The following is a 14001-nucleotide window of genomic DNA, read 5'->3' as shown; positions in this document are numbered from 1 at the left end:
CATATTTCTGTATTCCTGCATGCTGAAGGTTCTTTACTTCTCTGGGTTTTGGTTTCTTTTTTAAACAATCTCTTTCATTATATTCATGTTCTGCTGTCTTTCTCTGTACATTTCTGCATCCCTCTCTTAGCTGAGCCTGTGGAACAAGCACTGCGGTAGGATGGGTTTCCCCTGCCATGCACTCTTTGTGTGTGTGTGTGTGTGTGTTTAATGGCTACTGTATATGCACAAGTGATGGCGGTGTTTATGGCCCTGTTTACATCTGCTGTTAATACAAAGTGCCAAATAAAGGATACTTTGTCCTTTTAGAGTATAATAACATAATAACATAACACGATATTTCTAGCTAAAATATTATAGTTTACATTTCGGTCCTGACTAAATAAGTAGGTTCTGCTTAGTATAGACCATATTCTGTATCGTTCAAACTGGGTCGGTAAGATTTTTTGAATGTTTTCGAACAAGTTTTCATGTGGCTGCAGTTATTGGATTAAAAATACAGTAAAATACTGTAAAAAAAAATATTAAGAGCTATAATAATAATAATAATTTCTATTTGAATATATTTTAAAATGCAAACCATTTCGATTTCTGTGATCAAAGGTGTATTTTAAGCATCATCACTCCAGTCTTCAGTGTCACATAATCCTTCAGTTACTGATTTGTTGCTCAAGAAACATTTCTTATTATTATCAGTGCTGAAAACTATTTTTGGCTGAGAACTGTTTTTGCAGACTTTTTCATGCAAATGTAATATTATGTCCTCTTCTTTAATGCTATTGAACGGTAGTGGTATGTAGGTGAATTTCATGTAAAATCATTTGTACAAAATTTTAATATTAAGTGACGCACAAACCAGTTAAACGGGGCCTGTGTGCAGTGGCAAACTGTGTTTGTTTCATCTTTCTCCCCCTCTGACAATTACCATTTCTGCCCAGGCTTTTCCATAGCTTCTTTCGTGGGTCGATGTCATCAGTGTGCGCTTTATCTTTTACTGCTGCACATATGGGCTCCTTCAGTTCTTCTTCTAAGACCCTGTTCACATTGGAACATTAACTGACAATCAGTGGCTGGTTGTTTATTACACAGATGCTGTTTATACTGGATCTTGTGTGAACACTGTCTCACAATCACTGTTTATGGGGGTAATGCTCAATGACTGACACAGAGGCTGCTCTAGGTCTTGTTTATTAATGTATTAAGTTAACTTACTGACAATCACACGGTTGATCCTCCTCTGTGCCTCTCATTAATACAGCATATTTAACATGGTGCCAAAATATTTGTTAATTTCACTAACTTCCTCTTAAAATCTCTCTCCCTATCTCTGTTTATAACTGGCCAGACTCAACCAACAGTGATTCTGCAAAACCTAAGGTCAGTATTGACCGAAAACTATTTAATATGTTTGTTGTGTTTTAAAGGTTGATGAGAATACTGTAGGTGTTTGGTTGCTCACTTTTACTAGTAATGAAATAAGTATTGTTATTGTTTTATTTTGCTCTTTATTTTTGTATTAATTGTTACATTTTTATTTTTTTATTTATATTGTCATTCTAATGGTATCTTAATTTTTTTTTTAATATAAATATATATTTTTATCTTATTTCATACATATTTAATAATAAATTGTATTTCATTATAATTAACATTCGTATATTTGTTTTAATAAAACATTTTTTTGTAATATTTGATACTTAGGGGTCATGGGGATCAAAACGTGACTTTACTGCCAAGGATATCCTGACGTTATCGATTATGTCGGCTGTGACCCACAAACGCCGGAAGCGGCCCAACGGCCGTCTCTTCGGGAGCAGCACAGACGACGATTCCGAGCATGAACCCGTTAAATCCTGCATCTCCGAAAAAGATGACTTGCAAGAGATGGGGCAGGTTGCATCCTTCTGTGCCCCTCGAGCGGAGGCAGAAGAGGATGAAGAAGAAGAAGAAGAGGAGGAGGAGGAGTGTGAGAGTCAGAAGGCACAGGAGCAGACGGAAGTAGTAGTTCAAAGCATTTCCTCCACAGAGGAAGTAGCCCCAGTGGTGCTGCTGAGAGAGGAGGAAGAGCAAAGGTCTGAAGTGAAAGGTCGCAGCTGGCGAGGAGATGATGCACGGTCTATTGTGTCAGGCTACTCTACTCTGTCTACTCTGGGGCGGAGCTTAGCATCAGAGGGACGGGGTGAAGATGCAGACGATGAGCATAGCGAACTGGTGAGTGAAACCGATAACGAAAGTGGATTCGCTTCGTGCTCCCTCACCCAAGAGAGGCCGGAAAAACCAAGCCGTTCAATCCAGAACTCACACACCTCACCCGAACCAACCGCACCGCGCAGTTTCCTCTATGCCCACTGTAAATCGCAGACGCCTCTTGCTGCCTCTGGCTCCACCCTCGCTCCGCCTCCTCCTTCCAGCACAACCTGTCCTGATGATAGCGCAGCACGTTCATCTACTGCTTCATCCTCCTCTTATTCATCATCCGCCTCCCAGCGCCTCCACAGCCGCCCCTCTTTTAACTCCCACCGCCTCATACAGTGTGACACACTCGCACGGCGAAGACTCAAGGCAGACAAATCCAAAGCGCCCTCGGTGGACCATTCCGAACTGTCCAGCTCCTCCACCACGGAGGGAGAACGGCGGTCAGGTGCGAATCAAATCCCTGATTCCTCTTCATCTCCTTCCTCCAAAGCCAAATCCTCCTCTAAAGGGGTTAACGTGCGAAATGAGTTCACGCCAACATCCACAGCCGGTCTAGGAAGTAAGAGCTGCTTGTTGTCCACCGGGCAGGGTTCCCTGGTAGATCAGGTCCGGGCTCGTTTGATGGGCTCTGCGGATGATCTACGCATCGTCGGCCTGAGGAAGCAGCTCTCGCCAGAGACGCGCCGAAAGAGACGTGCGTGGAGGAGGCACACCGTGGTTGTCTCCCCTACAGACTGTTCAGTCAAAAAACCACCAGTGCTGCCCCCCAAACCACTAGCTTCACCCTCCCCTGTTGGAAAGCAGGACGTTGGAGAGTCCCACCTAGAGTACTCAGAGACTGAAGCCCTTACTGCACGGCGGGCCCTGCCTACCTCGCGCTTTCGTGATTTCTTGTAGCAATGATGGTGTGTACAGGCTAGTGAACCAAGAGAGCTGGATTTGGGTTGTGTTGTAGCTGCGTCCTCAGTCTGTTCACACCGCTCACACTGACAGCGATTACGTGGTTGCCAAGTACTGTTGACTGCTAGGTGTTCAAACTCACTATAGTCAAAGACTTCAGAATAACCAAGACATAAGCATGGTGAAAGGTTTTTGAGAATTTGATGTTTTCCCATTCAAAGATTTAGGAGCTGCACTTGCATGCCCGAGAAGCATTTCAAAGATGGCCACCGAGTGACTTGGCTTGCCTTAAATGGACTTTGCTGTAGTTTCCAACTGTGTCTAGTAGTGTCTAGTACTGTGTCAAAATTGGATTGAGAATGATTTCAAATTCTAGTTCAGTTTTGGAATTTGAACAGAATTTAAATTGAGGTTAAAATGGACTGAAATTCAAATAAAACTGCAACATGGGCATTTTCATACCTGTAGAGTGTTTGCTTTGTTCCGGAACAGGGATTTAAATTGTTACAAAAGCCCCTTTTACACATGAAATCATGGGTGAACAGGATCTTTGCAAAAATACCGGTAAATTTGTTCCGGCAATTTACTGGTATGAGAAGTTGTAACATTGCCAGTAAATTGCCGCAATGATGCTGTGTGAACGCAGAATGAAGATTACTGGTATGAGCATTTGTGAATTCAGAGTAATGCGATGAAGAGATGCTTTTTGGTTTTCAGCTGTCATAAATATATTGCTCACCCACTGAAGTAAAGCATTTCACATTATGTATTATGATACACCTCGGGTTGTTGGTTCATTAGGTCAGATTGCATTCTCACCAAAAGTGAACCACCTTGTTCAGGTGTTCTCAGGCTAATTGTTTTGGTGCGGATCTGAATGCAGTTGCCATGTCTAAATGATCAGAAAATGTATCAGCTTCTGAAACAAATGTTCCAAGCAAGCCTGGTGTGAAAATGCCCCTTAGTGTCATTTGTAAAGACAATTGAAAGAGTTATCAAGACAAAAATCTGCCTCATTTGATGCTTTCTTAATAAAATGTGTGCTTCTTTTTATATACATTTTTGCCATTTTACAAATTAGGTTTAATTTTATTAACAAAGGTGGAAAAACACTTAATTTCCCAGAACATTTCCCATTCAACATCTGTTGAAATTTCTTTGAAATTTTCTTTGTTCAACCTTAATTCCTTGAAGTCCAAATCAAATTCCAAATCAACATTTTTTAGGGTGTGCCCAAATTTGATCGTATTGAATTTCCTTGAATTGAAAGGAAGCTGAAACTAAATTTTGCCCAGCCCTGGTCTATTTCCCTATTGTCGCTGCATCACATTGCTGTTCATCTGGATAAACATGGTCTCTTCTTTAAGCAGCTGAGCAAACAATGTTGCTTATATTGCCTCAAATCTTTCTTTATGAAAATGAATCCAGCCACTTTGTCACTGCAAATCGCTGTCGGTGTGAACAGCCCTTTAGGTTGGCGTGTCAATACAAAATAAAAACCCTCAGTTAAGTCACATTTACATTACTTTTACTCAGATTTTCTTCACCTGCTAGGCATAGGGGCTTTTCAGTGTTGCCAAAGTTACTGCCAAGACCCTCACAACTCACATGCCATGGTGTGCTTTTGTGTTTTAAAGTCCCAGATGAACCAATTTTTTCAAATGTGCCGGTGCAGTATTGGTTAAACAGTGTTATATCAAACAGGAACAGTGTTGATAGTGACAGTTTTACTAGTTTTAACTTAGGCCATTGAGCAGCATTAGAGCAGGTGCATAATTCTACCAGTAACTCACTACATTAAGATCCATAAGAGGCAGTGTGGTGTGTTCTCCTTCCCACATGTTCATCTACTTTGAGTAACGGCTCAATGGTGAAATCACTTCATATGAGTGTGTATGTGTGTCTGAAATTGCCTGTGTATACATTGTGTGGTTGAGTATTTTGTAACATTTGTACAAAGCCTTTCTTAAGTTAACCTTGTAAATAAACATATATTATCCCCCCCCCCCTTTATTTTAGTTTATATATGGTTTACAAAGTGCACTTAGGTGCACAGTCATTTCTTTCAAGATGTTACTTGAAATGTTTTTCCTTAATATTTTTTGTTTGTTTGTTTTATACACAGTATATATTATACGTATATTTTGTATGAATATAATAAGTACTTTTATTTGGAAATCTTGGGGTGTACCTGTTTTAACTCCACTAGACTGTTTTCCCTGTTATGGCCTTTCTCTGTGACTTACAAATACTATGCAGAAATCCATTCACCTCAGTGCAAAGAACAGAGATCTAACCTGCAACGAGTGTCTGTCACAAGCTATAATAAATTCTTATTGCAGAGCATATTTCATTCGGGTTTTGTGCTTTTGTCTTGTGCTGCAGGCATTTTAGCACGGAGCAAGATTTCTGAGAAAAAGTATAGGACAAATGTCACCGTTTTATATCTATATAAAACAAATTAGGGGCACATTAGAAGAATGGTATACGGTAAAAAAAAAAATAATGAAATAAACATAGTCCAACATAGTCTGATGGCTGAAGGTCTGGAATTCATGGCAGCTTTCATTAGCCATTAGTTTGACCCAGAGTAGTTGAAATAATGCAAATAAAAATAAATTAATGCATTAATCTACTGAGTATATATATATATATATATATATATATATATATTCTTGTATTTGACTTGCATTTTTTATTCATTTATTTATTTCCCGTCATTTCATTAATACTTCAGCAGATGGCAGCATTGAGTGATTTGTGAGCGCTCGATAAATCTCGCATTGCAGCTCAAATCATGTTTCTAAAACATTTGCTACTATGAATAAACCCAATAGGTGGAGTCCAGGGAGAAGTCTGTGAAAGTTCATGTTCTGCCTTCAGACAGCTTCATTGGTTTGGTTTGAAACAGTTGATCTCCAAAGCCTATTTTTGCGACACCTGTTCATCAGCTAGGCGGACAAGTTAAAATAGACTAAAAATTTAAAGTAACGAACCAAAGAACAATTACACAATCAACTTCTCGGATAGTTTGCCATGCGGCAGAGTCAGTGACACAGTAAGCGTGTCATCGAGTGTGAGTGAATGACTCGTGTTCATCTGCGGAATATCGAGTTACGCGCTGCGTTTTTAGACGCGTCAAGTGTTGCGACAGCCGTCACAGCAGCAGCACATTCACATGCACTGAGCCAGACGTTCTTCTGGAGAGTTTGTGTATGTTGTTTATGCACATTTACCTCAAGACGGTTATAAGAAGTTCTGCCTGGAGCCGAAGGGACAGGGATCATGCTGGGGAGGAAGAAGAGGCCAGAGACAGTTCAGACTGAACCCAAAGCGCACGAGTCAAAAACCCACGACCCGCTTCGGAGGCTTGGTGAGATCATAATAGGCTACATTTAAGGACACAAATATATACCATACCCAGAATTTTACTTTAAGTATGCATGCTTTCTTTACTTTCACAGAAAGTAAACCTAATCTCAGGCACTGACTTGTTTTCAACCCTAGAAGTTCATTTTGTGAAAGAAAAATGAGCAGATTCAGTCATTCCACTTAATCAGTAGACCTTTACTCTTTGACAAATAGATGCTTTGACAAATGCTCATTTTGCGTGACATATGGATGTTTTGAGATATCTAGTATAATAACCCCTTGAGTTTCTCTGTGTTTTATTAACCCTTTGTGTTTAGGCTATTTTTGACCTGCTTTTGGTAAAAAATACTCTAATGCACATTATTTTTGGATTTGGACATGGCTTTGTAATGTTTATACAATTATAATTAGATCTAAAACCGTTAGATCTGGTTTGATTGCTTGCTCATCCCAAGAGTGCTAGATAACAGCAGTGTGACATTTCACTGTTTGTATTACTTTTGATACATGAGCTGACACAGAGCAGGGAGAAGTTGCTGTTGTTTTCGTTGTTGTTTTGGAAGTGATTTAGATGCAGAATTGTGTGTGTTTTTTTTTTGCCAAAAAATTTTAAAGTTAAAATGTATTCTTTAAAGTTTAGAAAAATTCAACAACCTTTCCTAGATGTTTTGGGCACAAGAACAAGTTCTGTGTGAATAGCCCTCTAAGACTGGATGCTGTGACAATGTACTGTATGTAATGCACAATTCTTTGGTGTGGCCTGACGTATTATTATTTCGTAATTTAGCATAACACGCACATATACACACTGCCACACTCATAACCACCAACTGTTCTTGCACAATAATTATTTTCCCACTCATGTTTACCTCTCATCTCCGTCCTTCAGCAGCATGACAACAGCTGAGATCACCACCACCTATGATCCTTGCTTGTGCTGTCCACGTAAAAAAAAACGTTCTATGTGTGATATCTTATTATGCAGCAAGCTGATCTCTGAAACTAGCACATTTCATGTTAATATCAGCCTAGTTCTCAAACCAAACCAAAATAACTGCGCTAGTTTATGCTTCAGGCTTTTAAAAGGAACCGCATGTAAGAGGGTGGAGAGAAACAAATATTTGAAAATATGTAAAATGGATTATTATGTCATTATGCCTGTATTGTAGCAAATTATGCAACAAATAATGTGCAGCATTCTTCAAGAACTGGCTGATTTCCAAGAAAAGTAACTATGGCATATTTGTATCGCTTTCTTTATATGTTTAGCTATCACACATCTGCCTGTTTTAGCTGGGTTTCTTCTGCATTTGATCATGAATGAGTTGAATGCTGTCGCTATATTGAGTACAAGATCCTCTGAGGACTTGTCTGCATTCCCTGGCTTCTTGCCAGAACTACAGCACTTTGACTGCAGTTCCATGAGAAAGAGTTTAGCTTAAACTATTGCGAGTGGGCGATAACCCTGCTTTTTTAAGGTTTTATTAACTCTATTTAATGTTGTGCTCATTTGTACAATCTTCTGTGGCATTCTAGTCAAGTCACCTTTATTTATATAGTGCTTTTAACAATACAGATTGTGTCAAAGCACTTTACAGTATTTAATAGGAAAATAGTGTCAATAATGCAAGATGACAATAGTAAACACTACATTTTTGGTTAAAGGTAGTTCATCACTGAATTCAGTGATGTCATCATCCAGCTCAGTTTAAATAGTATCTGTGCAATCAAGTCGAAGATATCGCTGTAAATGAAGTGTCCCCAACTAAGCAAGCCAGAGGCGGCAAGGAACCAAAACTCCATCGGTGACAGAATGGAGAAAAAAACCTTGGGAGAATCCAGGCTCAGTTTGGGGGCCAGTTCTCTTCTGACCAGACAAAACCAGCAGTTCAATTCCAGGCTCCAGCAAAGTCAGATTGTGCAGAAGAATCATCTGTTTCCTGTGGTCTTGTCCCGGTGGCCATCTAGGCGACAAGGTCTTATATATATTTATTTATGAAAATGGCAATGCCAGTCAAGCATTATAATGTTAAATCAAGTATTATTTAATAATAAAAGTTCAGTAATTAGAATTAAAATGTGGTAACCATGTATGAATGCATGTATCAGTCATTTTAAAGTGATACTCCACCCCAAAATGAAAATTTTGCCATTAATCACTTACCCCCATGATGTTCAAAACCCGTAAAAACCAGGGGAGGTTCTAGGGGGTTGTCGGAGGGGCAAGTGCCCCCCCCCCCAAAAAAAAACACAATTTGGAATCAAATCACACCAAACAATTTTGTGTGAAATGCGCAGGTTGTCCTGTAAAGTGTATATAAATTTTATATATATATATATAAAAATCACCAGCTGCTAAATTCAAATATGCGTTCACCGCTGACATGCTGTTTCATCACCTTGCGTGCTGGCTGACTGAATTCTCTTGCTAATTCTCTCATCAGAAACTATAAAATGAAGATTATATTTATAAAAAAATGAAGATATTATTGGAGTTTTTGAGAGTGCTTTAACTCGCTGGACTGAAGTGAAAATGTGTTTTTGGTCTCTTTTTGTACAATTAAATTGTTACAGACTAATTAGTAACTTACAACATTTTTAATAAATTTGCATTAAATACAAAGTCAGTCGTTTTAAAAATATTTTATGGTATCACACCCGTGTCTGGTACATAAGTAAAAAGATGGATCTTTATATGCAAAGTTAATAGATTACACTATTAGGCTACTTTGCCTATCGCCCATTATAGATCATCTAACATAATCTATAAAGATGCAAAATGCATTTACTTAAATATATTTGAGAAATTAGATATTTCATAATATATTTTGGTAATATTTTTTTATGGTTTTAATGGTTAAAAGGTGATGGTTTATAACAGTTATTTGAAGTGGAAACCATAAAAAATTTTCTGTGATGGTTTTCTTGGTTTTTTTTAAATTTTTTTATAAAAACTTATATCAATTATACAGTGGTATTGTGGCTGCTGTTTGTCACATGACAAGCATGAGAGCCCCCCCCCCCCCCCCCTTCACTTGTGCCCACTCAAAAATAATGAGTGCAAGACACTACTACGGTGGCCGAGAAGTGCAAAACAAATCACAATTACAAAAACAACATAACAAATCCAAAAACACAACGACAATTCAGAAAACAAAATAACAATTCAAAAAACACAACGACAATTCAGAAAACAAAATAACAATTCAGAAAACAAAATAACAATTCAGAAAACACAATTATTTTGTTTTCTGAATTGTTGTTGTGTTTTTTGAATTGTTATTTTGTTTTCTGAATTGTCGTTGTGTTTTTGGATTTGTTATTTTGTTTTTGTAATTGTGATTTGTTTTGCACTTCTCGGTCACCGTACACTACCCATGACACTACGATACTAAATTATTTGTCAAATCAATGAAACATGATGAAACATTAATTTTAGTTGAAATTGTTATAGATTTCTTCTAGAGATTGCAGTGATATGAATCACATGGTGAAAAATGACTGAATGAATAATGCTTAAGTAGGTTGAGATGAATTTAAAAACTCTGCACCCTAAAAGCACAAGTGGCCCTGTCTGGCCCCTTCAGTTACTCTAGAACCACCCCTGGTGAAAGCATTGTTCGTCTTCGGAACACAATTTAAGAAATCTTTTTGATGAAAAACGGGAGGCTTGTGAATGTCCCATTGACTGCCAAGTAAATTACACTGTCAAGGTCTAGAAAAGTATGAAAGACATTGTCAGAATAGTCCATCTGCCATCAGTGGTTCAATCGTAACATTATGAAGTGACACGAATACTTTTTGTACTCGAATAAAACATTTTGGAGAATATCTGCTGAACGTAAACTGTGTACGCTATTCTGTGTTGCTTCAAAACTTTACTTGATGCCATTACGTCGAGCGCAAAAGAACTGGTGAACCGTTTTCTTCAATCGGTTTATTGAATCGAACTGTCCGAAAGAACTACTGGTGATCCGAAAACTGATGCAACCGGTTCTTCGCGAACAAGTCTATGTTTAGTTAATCATCTGGCTTGGCTCGTTGTTCATCTTCAGTTCTCTCTTCACAGCAGTTCAGTCAGTGTACTGTTTGAGTAATTAAATTTTAATTGTCAGCAACATTATAAAAGTTAACAGCTTAAGTCATTTGTGGATTAATGCGTATCTGAGACCCGAACCGTTTAAAACGATTTAGTTCGATTTGGTAAACTGGTTCAAAAAGATCCGGTTACATCGAATGATTCGTTCACGAACCGGATATCACAAACTGCTTTGTTTTGAACTCTCTCACGGACTCGCTCCCAGACACGGAAAAGAAGACAATGATGAATAAAGTCGTAGTTTTTGCTATTTTTGGACCAAAATGTATTTTCGATGCTTCAAAAAATTCTAACTGACCCTCTGATGTCACATGGACTACTTTGATGATGTTTTTCTTACCTTTCTGGACATGGACAGTAGACCGTACACACATCTTCAATGGAGGGACTGAGAGCTCTCGGACTAAATCTAAAATATCTTAAACTGTGTTCCAAAAATAAACGGAGGTCTCACGGGTTTGGAACGACATGAAGGTGAGTTATTAATTACATAATTTTGATTATTGGGTGAACTAACCCTTTAAGTGTGCAGAACAACCACTCAATAAAGCATTACAATAATCTAACCCTGAGGTCATGAACATACGTTTCTGCATTTGAAATTGAGAGCATAGGTCGTAATTTATATATACTTTTGAGATGGGGAAAAATGCAGTTTTACAAATGCTAGAAATGTGGCTTTCAAATATTCCTGATGATATCTTCCAGAGGTAACATGTAAAGCGTGAAAAGTAATGGCCTTAGTCCTGAACCTTGAGGTACTCCATACTGCACTTGTGATTGATATGATACCTCTTCATTCTCTGCAATGAACTGATGGCAGTCCGGTAAGTACGATTTGAACCAAGCTAATGCACTTCCACTAAGTTTATACAAATTCTTCATGTCCTAAAGTAGAGAATGAGTGGAACTGTTCCTCAGGGGATCTGATGCGATACTGTAGCTGACGGCTGCATGGTTACAGTTTTATCTCTAATAGTATCGATCTTGGAAGTAAAGTAGTTTATAAAGTCATTACTGCTGGGCTGTTGAGAAATGTCAACACCTGCTGATGCTTTATTTTTCGTAATTTTAACCACTGTATTGAATAATTAAATAAGGGTTATGTTTGTTTTCTTCTAAAAGAGAGGAAAAATAATCAGATCTATCAGTTTTTAATGCTTTTCTGTAGGCTAGCGTACTTTCTGCCAAGCAATACAAAATACCTCTAGTTTTGTGCTCCATTTTCCGGGCTGCTCTCTTTAGGGTGCGAGTGTGCTCATTATACCACACTGTCACACTATTTTCCTTAATCTTCTTTAAGCATAAAGGAGCAACCGTGTCTAAAATGCTAGAAAAGAGAGAGTCCATAGTTTGTTACATCATCAGGTTGTTCTGAGCTATTGGATACGCTAAGGAATTTAGATAAATCAGGAATATTACTTGCAAAGCAGTCTTTGTGGTAGAAGTGATGGTTCAAAAGACTAGATAATGATCTGAGATGCTATAATGAGGCTGCATAATTTCAACACCTTCAACATCAATTCCATGTGACAATAATAAATCATTTCAACAATGAGTAGGTCCTGACATGTGTTGTCTAACCCCAAAAGATTTCAGGATCATACATTAATTACATCATTAATACATTCTGTATGGTGCCCTGGAGGCCTGTATACAGTAGTCAGTTCAAACATCACAGGGGATTTATGATTAACACTTTGTTTCTATGGACAATGGTTTCTGAAGCACCATTACTTCAAACGAGTTATACCAGCCCGCCCTCTGAGAAATACTGAAAACATTGTTATAAATTGTATAAATTGTATCATATTATTTACAAAAAGTGCTTTCGTAGAAAGAGACCTGATATTCAATAAGCCAAGCTTTATCATTTGTTTATTCGTATTACATCGTTTTTTATTTGTTGAACATCAATTAATTTGTTACTCTTAAATTGGTTTTGATGTTTGTTTGTTTTTTCTAGTTCGAGGAACAGACACAGTCTCTATACTATGATATCTAGGTAAAGACGGCTAGCAGACGGTCGGTTTAGCCAGTCTGTCTGCTTCCTGATAAGACTTGTTCCATGGCTAGCGCAGTGCTGCTGGTTTATCTCTGCATGGCTACTGGCATCAATAGATATGCTATAAGTGTATTGCTGATATTTATTGCACTTGTAAAATTATGTTGAGTGCCCTGTATGAAGAGGCTGTGCTCTTGGTGCTCTTCAGTGGTGTGATTTAATGTTACTATGTCAGTACTTCAAAATAAAGCCCTCCAGTGGGAATAATCAAGAGAAAAGAGAGAATTGTGTGAGAAAAGAGTTATTCAGTGGTTTGAGGTATGAAATTTGCTTATTAACCCAATGTGGTAGGTTTATTTAAGTTACATTTCTTCCAGGTTGCTCTAGTTGGTTGACTGTTCTTGTGCTTCTGCTAAAGGATAAAGTAATAAGAGAGAATTAGTCATCCATGCAATCATGGCCACATTTATTCTAAATATAGATATGCTCACTATGAACCTCAGGTGAACTGTAGGTAACTCTAGTAGCCGAAATGTTGTAAAGTATGAGTCATCTGCTGACCCAACTATTACATTTAAGGGATCATATAATACATGTTTTAAAAACCAAAATTTTGAAGTATCTTAATTCCACCAAAGCTACATAATTCAATAAAACGGTTTTAATATCTTTTCAAATGTAATTTATTCCTGTTATGTTAAAGCTGTCTTCAGTTTCACATGATGCTTAAGAAACCATTCTAATTTGCTGATTTGATTGTGTATTTGAAATAGAAGTCTTTTGAAGCATTATAAAAGTTTTTTTACTGTCACTTAAATTTAATGCATTCTGCCGGGATAGAAGTATGACTTTCTAAAAAAAAAAAAATTACAATTAAATTTTGCTGACCCTAAACCTTTGTGTAACGACTGGGTGAAGGAGTGGCAGGAAGCAAGTGCGAGATTAATGATATTTAATGAAGACAATGATACAGACAGTACTTGAGACACAAACAACGCTGGGAGGAATGCACAGTCCAAGATGGTGGTGATGAGTGACGAATCCGGAAGGCGGAGGTGAGTAGGCAGCAGGAGAGGGTGACACAGGAACTGCAGGGAAGCGAGCCGAAGGTAAATGGTGTTGCTTGGTGGTGGGTTGCGTAGAGTGGACGGGGTTCCGGGGAAACACGGACATCCAATGCAGAAAACACACAAGAAAGCAAAGCACAGGTCACAAACATGAAACAACGCTCTCACGAACACAATACGCTAGACAAGCCAATATATAGGGAGGAGTAATGAGTGACAGCTGTTGCTGATGACAATTAACAATTAGGCGGATTAATATGTGAATAAAACACTGGTTTAATTTTGGACACATGGAAGGCGGGATGTATCCTCCTGTATGCTGGAGGTAGTTTGAGGCGGACTGTCACCGGACTAATGATCTT

General features: G+C 38.2%; 2 protein-coding genes across 8 annotated transcripts in view; both read left to right on the top strand.

Moving 5' to 3' along the window:
• arhgap23a (Rho GTPase activating protein 23a) overlaps positions 1-5444 on the top strand; it is a 67616-nt gene extending 62172 nt beyond the window's left edge. For all 7 annotated transcript variants that reach the window (XM_059558145.1, XM_059558138.1, XM_059558104.1 and 4 more), the window contains 2 exons: positions 1346-1377; positions 1702-5444. In XM_059558145.1, the coding sequence (XP_059414128.1) occupies positions 1346-1377; positions 1702-3093 (1424 nt within the window). In that variant the 3' untranslated portion in view covers positions 3094-5444. The remainder of the gene's footprint in view (positions 1-1345; positions 1378-1701) is intronic.
• Positions 5445-6118: 674 nt separating this feature from the next.
• Positions 6119-14001, top strand: part of plcd3a (phospholipase C, delta 3a) — a 35688-nt gene continuing 27805 nt past the window's right edge. Inside the window, exon 1 of the mRNA XM_059558090.1 lies at positions 6119-6469. Coding sequence (XP_059414073.1) covers positions 6382-6469 — 88 coding nt within the window. The 5' untranslated portion in view covers positions 6119-6381. The remainder of the gene's footprint in view (positions 6470-14001) is intronic.

The sequence above is a fragment of the Carassius carassius genome, chromosome 1, assembly GCF_963082965.1.
Source record: "Carassius carassius chromosome 1, fCarCar2.1, whole genome shotgun sequence".
Classification (NCBI taxonomy): Eukaryota; Metazoa; Chordata; class Actinopteri; order Cypriniformes; family Cyprinidae; genus Carassius; species Carassius carassius.
The sequence above is the reverse complement of the archived record's forward strand: the minus strand, read 5'-3'. Positions and strand labels throughout refer to the sequence as shown.